Source organism: Epinephelus fuscoguttatus, linkage group LG14 (genome assembly GCF_011397635.1).
Source record: "Epinephelus fuscoguttatus linkage group LG14, E.fuscoguttatus.final_Chr_v1".
Taxonomy (NCBI): domain Eukaryota; kingdom Metazoa; phylum Chordata; class Actinopteri; order Perciformes; family Serranidae; genus Epinephelus; species Epinephelus fuscoguttatus.
In genome coordinates, this window is record NC_064765.1 from 24,997,903 (window position 1) to 25,006,655 (window position 8,753).

The following is an 8,753-nucleotide window of genomic DNA, read 5'->3' on the forward strand; positions in this document are numbered from 1 at the left end:
CTAGTTCAGAAAATTGTACTACTACTCGTTACTGTAATGCAGCTTTTTTATTTTTAAAAACAATATGTTTATTAGAAACAAACAAATGGAAACTTCATCAACCAGAGCACACACTGAGACACAAATGAACAAAAATCACAAAGAACAACTTCTCAGACATAAAGCGATCTTTTGAACATGCATAAATCCTAAAAAAAATGTTAATTAAAATTAAAAGTATTCTCCTCAAAATCCTCAAATTATCCTCAAAAAGTTGAGCTTAGATCACCCACATTGCAAGGTTTCCATCAGTAAGTACTCATTCCTCCACTCCATCACCTGATAGATGCATACATTTCACAAAAGCAGTAAATGCTCCCCAAACCTTTTCAAACATACCTTGTTTTCCTTTCCATAAATACATCACTCTTTCTGCAGGAAATGTTATTAGCATTTGCCTAACCCAGGGATCAGCCACCTTTGCTATCAAAAGAGCCATTTTTATTTATTTTTTTAATTTGTCTGGAGCAGCAATACATTTTTGTGCTTTATAAGGTAACATAGCCTGTCCTGTCTAAATTAGCCTATCAATATGACTAATAGTTCTAAATGAGCATTCATTAATATGTTTTAGCACAAAGTGGCTGCTCTGCAGGGGGCTGTTTATGATGAAAAATGAAATGAAAAATTTTAATTAAAATGTTAAAAAATAACTGTTATTCATTTCCATATATTTTTCTGTAAAAGCCACATAGAGCCACTGGAGAGGGCCTCCGGAGCCGCAGGTTGCCAACCCCTGGCCTAACCCAATAAGTAACTCTTGGTCTGTTAGTCTTTTTCCAAAACATTATGATCGATCTTTTAGCATGCAGGAGACACATATCTATCAGGAAGGAAAAGTCAACATCCTACTACACAGTATAATAAGCAACGTCTAAGACAACATCTAGTCTGATACAACAATGCAACATTTTATCTCTCATTTATAGGAATAAATAGATTCATATGTACTTCTGCTTGGAGTAGGTGATATAGTTAAAGCCTTTGTCACACTACTGTATATGTAATCTATATCCGGTTTCCTAGTATAAATTATATACTATCATGTACTGGAATATTGTACATTTTCTGGAAAATGTATATAAATTTAACTGACAGGAATGCCTTTTTTTGGTTTGTTCACTGAATTAAATACCAGGCACATCAAGAGACTGCATCACATTGATGTGAAAGTCCAATTAAACTTTCATTTCTTTTGCAATGAAAGTGTAATCTGGGCTTGCCTAAGCACAAATTCAGTTCGATTCAATTTTATTTATAAAGCCCAGTATCACAAATCACGATTTACCTCAGAGGGCTTCACAGCATATGACATCACTCTGTCCTTGGAAACTCACAGCAGATAAGGAAAACTCCCCAAAAAATGGGGGGAAATGATCTAATGAATCAGAGGAAATGTTCCAAATTGGTCAGTTTGGCTGATAAGTGAGTTTTTCTTATCAGAGTGAGTTTAGTCTTTGGCCACATGGGACTGCTGTTTTTCCATATATTTCTGTACGCTGTAGAAAAAAAACCAGTAATCCCATGTGCCCAAAGACTAAATATATTGTAACAAGAAAATGATTGTATCTCAAACTACATGGAGCACAATCAAGTGTTTGATAGGAGCTCATGACAAGTTGAATATCAGAGATATGCACACAAATGCAGTGTAAAAATGTATATGGAAGACATTTACACTGTAGTTGGTAACTACATGAAAGAATAACTTGTTGTGTTTGTTGCAACTGTCTCTTCATGCACACAGTAGCACATGACACAGAGTTGTGAAACAAATCATACTCCTCTGCCTTCTATATGACCTTGTAGTGCTTCTAATAGCATTACTGTAAGTCAGCGGAAACAACCCATCAGAGCCGAGGAGTCTTTGACACAGCTGTCAATCATGTCAAGTCAGTGTTTGTGTGCAGTCAAACTGTCAGACTAGACAGCGCTGATCAAATATGAATCAAGATTATGTTTCTGCAATGCCTGTTTCTCACCTCAGATGTGTTCAGAAACATATTTTAGTGTACTGATTAGCTATAAAATGAAAAAGTTGCTCCAGCCAGTGGACAATGCTTGGTGCTGTGGTCAACTATTTCCAAATGAGAAAAAGGCAATACAGTAACAGTATCTTTGGGCACAGGTGGGTAAGAGGGGGAGATACCAAGATATAAGCGGTTTGACAAACTGACATTGTCTCCCGGTGTGTATTAACATGTTGCCCCTCCCCTAACTTCTACATGAAATAAACAGTTGTTTGCCCTCTATCCTCAGATGACAGTATGGAGTCATTCGACAGCGAGCGGAGACCCCACTTCCCCCAGTTCTCCTACTCCGCCAGTGGGACGGCCTAAACAACTCTGATACATTCCTCCGGTCCCACCATCTCCCCCTCACCCCACCCGACTGCACTCTCAAAAGACCGGGGCCACAGCCCCATCCTCCCAGCATTGTCTGCAGATGCCGTTGGTGGATGTAACATTTCAAAATCTGCAAGTTGTGTTTTTTCCAGGAAGGAGGAAATTCAAGACAAAACAAAGATAACTGTGGTTCTTCTGTGAGGCCTTTGAAGACTGACCACGGAGAGAAGCAGAGTTAACACTACCCTGCATCTCCTTGTTGTTATGCTGTATACTGAGCAGGCATCCATACACCATAATGAACGGGGAAATGTAGTCACGTTATGCACAAATTAGGCCACTGATGTGAATTTTGTATTGAAAATATATACAGCTGAATATGAATCAACCATTTCAAATAGCTATAGGCATACTTTGGACCAAAAACATCAAGTGAGTTAAGAGTGTGTTTGTTTGTTGAGTGGGTATTAAATCCATGTTTTCCTCTCTTAAGACTTCTGAACAATTCAAATACCATTCAGACATTTTTTGGCTTCAAAAGTGAATGTATCAAATAAATCAATCTTTCTGCATACTTAACGTGTTTTAACACGTGGCTGATTCTCCTACAGCTGAACTACCAGCTTCTGGAGAGGATTTTTATCACTTTTCTACCACCCCCAATGCAAAACTGACACCAATTGGTCTGTTGTACTGTCATGCCACACCACAATGAGTCTGAGGAAGCGATTGTGCAATACAGTCTGATGTGAGGAATGGCAGCAAAAAAAAATGCAGAACGGTTAATCATTAAGGTAGAAGTTGTCCTGCAATGGATTCCTCTGACCTGTTTGTACATCAGAGTCACTGAGAGACCCCCCAGTTTCCTGTTCAGGGTAATAAATAGCTCCTCCAGCCCCTCGCCCCCCCTGAAGTAAGTGCTTATAGTTCCCGATGCCTTCCTATCTCGATGCTGTGCTGCAGACACCTCCTGGTTTCCATCTGATCGGGCTCAGTCACTGCTGACCCATCAGAAACTCTTCTCTCCTCTGGGTTTTTCCTCCATGTACAGTACAGTATTGGGTGTTTTCCACCCAGTGCATTCACTGCAGCCTCAATGAGGTCACTTTAACAGAATACACTTCTTTAGGAATACTTTGCAAACAAACTGGGCTTCAGGGGAAACACACAAAGAGTCATCTTTGATTTGCTACTTTAGGGGACTTCTGTCTCCGTCACAAGTTATTTATATGAGACCAGCATTGACTAAAATGAGTTTTATTGTGCCAATGATATGCACTTTGATGCCCCCCAAAATGATTGTATTTGGACGTATTTGTACTTTGTGGTTGGTAAAGACTAAATTAGCCTCTTTTATGATGTAAATTCAAATGTGGATACAAATAAAGCTCGAATTGCTTGTTTGAATGATGATTCCCCTTCTACAGTCGACTGAGGCTAAACTGAGACTCTTATTTCAAAGTGTACTAAGAAGTTTCCAAAAGTGCTTCAGTATTTTTTTTTTTTTAAAGATGACAGATAATCATTTTCTCAAAAGTGCATCATACGTTATTGAATGTAATGGTTTTTATGATATTGTTTTCACGTCAATCGTTTGCAAACCTTTTTGTTCAGTTTTTGATTGTTACTTATTCCTATGCACGCTCACCCTTTTTGCTGTCACCTTCTGAAAATAGGGAAATTCATTTTATACTTTTTATTTTTTATTTCAAACTTTTTTTGTACCTGCCCTCCCATATTCCTGAGACTGAGGACACCAGCTTTAGTAAACAAATAATATAAACTTTGTACACTGTTTTTACTTGTTTCTTTCAAATTGATGAAATAAAAGGTCTTAACAAAAAAAAATGTGTGGACTCGTAGACTTTTATTGTGAAATTTTACAGATATTCCATTGGAGATGAACTCAAGACATGACTGATTACTGCATGTACATGGATGGATTATTAAATAGGCTTATCAGGCACAGGTCCCCTTTCCCTGGCCTTCACCTGCAAAATGTCATTCAAATGAATCCATACAGACCAGGAAGAGACTCATAGTGACCACAAAGTGGCACAAAAGGACCACAAAGCGATGTAAAGGAAATTCAAGGAGATACAATTACTTCAAAGAGACATTAAATTACTAAATTGACTAAAAATGACTACAAAGAGACAAAAGGGCCACAAAGAGATGCAAACAAACTGCAAAGACACACAAAATAACTACAAAAAGAGGCAAAACAACTACACAGACACACATAATAACCAAAAAAAGACTCGAAACGACTAGAGAGACACAAAACACCCAGAAATGATGCAAAATGACCTCAAAGAGATACAAAATTACCAGAAAAGGGACTCAAAATGACTATAGAGACACACAAAACAATCAAAAAGAGACCCAAGAAGACCACAAATAGATGCAAAATGACTGCAAAGAGATTATAAATAACTACAAAGAGAGGTAACAACCACAAGATACAAAACAACTTCAAAGAGACACTAATTTACCTCAAAGAGACGAAAAATGACTACAAAGAGAAAAAGTCCACCAAGGGATGCAATGGAACTCCAGACACACACAAAATAACTACAATAAGAGGCACAAAACGACAAAAAAGAGATGCAAAACGACCAGAAATTATACAAAATGACTTCAAAGATACACAAAACTGCCTTAAAGAGACTCAAAACAACTACAAAGACACAAAAATGACCGGAAAAGATACAAAATGACTTCAAAGGCACACAAAATGACTACAAAGAGATACAAAACTACTTTAAAGACACACAAAATCACCCCAAAGAGATTTAAAACAACTACAAAGACACAAAATGACCAGGAAAGATACAAAATGACTTAGGGGACAAAAAACGACTACAAAGAGACACAAAACGACCAGAAGAGATACCAACTGACCTCAAAGAGACAGAAAATAACCAAAAAAGATACAAACATACCCCAGATAGACTAAAAATGACTACAAAGAGACAAAAAGACCAACAAAAGATGCAAGGGCACCACAAAGACACACAAAATAACCACAAAAAGAGGCAAAACAACCATAAAGAGGCACAAAATAACCAAAAAGACACTTAAAACAACTACAAACAGACCCAAAAATGTCCAGATAAGATACAAAATGACTTCAAAGATATACAAACTTACCTCAGAGAGACACAAAATAACAAAAAACCCCGACACAAAAGAACTACAAAGAGGCACAAAGTGATCTCAAAGGGACACAATAAACCAAAAAAAAAAAAAAAATCCCTAAAAGACACACAAAATTACCTCAAAAAACCATGACACAATCTCAAGAAGACACACAATAACTCCACGCAAAATTACCATAAAGACACACAGATCCACAGATGTGTAACGACAACAAAGAGATGCTAAACAGCTATAAGGTTCATGTTTCCTGTGTTGAGGAGGTGGTGTGTCCTTTTGCATATCTGGACCCTGGGGCACATTCTCTCATAATCCGCCCATGTGCACGTGTGTATTGTTTTACACACTAATGTCCCTCCCAGTTTTTCTATTGTGCCTCATGATGTTCATCCTCCTCTGTCATTCTTTATTTTCTCCCTGATGTCTTTATCTTGCACTTAGATTCTGTTTCATGAAAATTTGTCACATCAATTTGGATTTTTTTGGCTATCAGGATATGTGATTTTTGAGTTCCTTGCAATAGCTACATACATAGGCTGTGTCTGTACTCTCTGCCACTGTGTAGTTAATTTTAGGCAAAAGGAGCATCATTTTGTTTATCTAAACCTCAGTGTGATCGCACCCTACAGATAAAACACAGCTAAGTGTGTGAGACAAATGTTCCAGCACTCAGCGGCTCTGACTGCGTCTTGGCCGTGTTCTCTGCCTCTGCAGGACTGCACAGGTCCACGTCTGGGGCTCTGCAGCTGGTCTGAGACGGGAGAGATGCTCCCCCCGGGCCTCGGGCAGATGGTACAGTCTCTGGAGCAGATGTTGACAGCCAGGGCTCACAGTCTGTCTTTTGGCCAGCTGCAATACACAGCGCCACGCGGCGAGACCGAGGCTTGGCCCAGTGTGGCGCTCACCTGACAACCATCCCTCACCTGAGTCGAGCCGCAGTGCCCAAAAACACAGCACAGAGCTGGGGCTGTGCGGCTCTGCCACTGGCCTCCCCTGGGTGGTGTGGTGTTGTGCTGCGTGAGGAAAGTGTCACTCACACAGCCTGCAAGCCAGAGCTCCTCTTCTCTTTGTACTAGAGACAAAAATGTTTCCTCTTACATGTCAAAATGTAGAGCCAGTGGAGGTTGGTGTTAATATACACTAAATATATGCAACATTAGGCAGTGCTGATCAGGAGGACAGGGAGGGAATCCAGGTAAAAGCCACTATCTAATGTTGATTTTACTTTTAGAATCCATAGAAATAAAGAATGAGAATCTGTAGGAGACAGACAAATATGAGGATGCTGAAGCTTTGAGACACATACGATATAAGATACCAAACTACTTTATAATGTCTCAGTAGTGTCAGTGCAAAATCAGCTGCATAGAGGCAGGCCTTAAACTGCAGTCTTCCTATGGCTGCATACATAACACAACACATAAACAAGCGCAAAGTCGCACACATGCATCCTCCCGTTGAAAAGAGACCCCTTGTAGCTGATAGGCATGAACACAAATGCAAACCTTCACACTCACACTTGACCTCCATGTCAAATTTCAGCCTCCTAGGGCAAAAACTGTGGCTGCCAAAGGATGGGGAAATAATTTTGGAACCACCCAACCAGAAGAGTGATATGGAGATTCTGGTGGGAAGCAAAAAGGAGCACACAGGGCAAGACAGTAAGGCCCGTTTTTCCATGTAGCTCAATATTACAAATCACAAATGCACCTCAGGGGGCTTTACAATATGTACAGCAAACCATACTCTCTGTTCTGTTTTGTTCTGACCCTCAGTTTGAATGAGGAAAACTTAACAGGTAGCAGAGCAACAGAGGAGTGATCCCTCTCCCTGGATGGACAGATGCGCCCTAAAAGTCCTGTGTACAGACTAACCAACATAGTAAAATCACAGTATAGAAGGATGCCAACAGTACAGGGAGACTCTAGACATGCTGTATATGCAGTATATGGTACCTTCAGGTGCTGCCAAACAGATCCTGAGCCACCTCCTCACCACCATGGAGATCTGGATAGATGACAAACTACATAAACGCAAAAGAGGCAAAACTGGAAAAAGGAAACAAACACACACACACACACACACACACACACACACACACACACACACGGAGGGAGACACAGAGATACGAGGACCACATGCACACAAGGCAGAGAAAGACAATAGGAAGGGCCGGATCTCCAGGATGAAGATCCAGATCCAAACATCTGTAACCAGGCACCTGCAGCCAGGGGAGTGAGGCGGAGGCATCAGCTGTCCGTCCCAGGATGGAGGACGGTCCAGCGCAGAGCAGCCTGAGTGAAAAGTGAGGACAAAGAGGACACACAGAGCTTGGATGCTCCTGTGACAACATCAGAGAGATGCAATAGTTTTCAGAAAGTTTATAGTCTTTCTGTCGGCAGGACAAACATGGACTTTAAGACGTTCAGTTGTTATTAATAACACTAACAATGTCTCTGTTGTATTCATGTGTCCCAGTAAGTTATGACAGTGTGACAGTGAGCCAGCTGAAGCAGCTAAATGGAATTCAGCCATCATTGATTTTATTAATTACACCTGTGCTTTTCCTGCTGTGACACAAAAGAACTGTCTTTATTGAAAAATGATTGCTGTTTCTCTTGGGGGCAGAAACTGGTGTCATGATTTGGTAAAAGAGCACTTTGTTTGTGTTTTCATATGAAACTGTGACAGAGGTCAGGGCCCCTAGAAACCAGTTCAACCAGTTGACTCCAAGCCCCCTTCATGACACAGGAGCAGAGGTGAAGTAAAAAATGAACTGTAAAATAAACTGTGCTGTGTCTTTAAGAGGGACATAGTTATAAATGAATAAAAACACTGTTGTATGCATTGTAGGCTAAAGAAAATCCATGTAACTTGACTTTGACTTTGAAGAGCAACTCAACAGTGTGTGCTGACAGAATGATGATGTTTATATCTAATGTGAGCAAAGGGAAACCTTGTAATCTTGTTGCATCATTGAAATTGTCCTTATCCTGAATTAATCCTGTGACAGAAATAAAAGTTTTGCTGGAGATCAGTGCGCTAAATTGGAACTGGAGCGCCATCTAGCGGATATTAGGCTGATGTGAAAAGTAGGATTAACAGTCCATATCCACTCATTATCACCAGAAGTTTTGTTTTATTACAGCTGAGAGCAAATTATTACACTGACTGCATACTGCATGTTGAGTTTAATTTGGGGTAGGCCTA

The 8,753-nt window shown here is 39.9% G+C and overlaps 1 protein-coding gene across 2 annotated transcripts in view; it reads left to right on the forward strand.

The window, feature by feature from the left end:
• akt1 (v-akt murine thymoma viral oncogene homolog 1) overlaps positions 1-3,891 on the forward strand; it is a 39,645-nt gene extending 35,754 nt beyond the window's left edge. For both annotated transcript variants that reach the window (XM_049595816.1, XM_049595813.1), the window contains exon 14: positions 2,299-3,891. In XM_049595816.1, coding sequence (XP_049451773.1) covers positions 2,299-2,378 — 80 coding nt within the window. In that variant the 3' untranslated portion in view covers positions 2,379-3,891. The remainder of the gene's footprint in view (positions 1-2,298) is intronic.
• Positions 3,892-8,753: the final 4,862 nt, after the last annotated feature.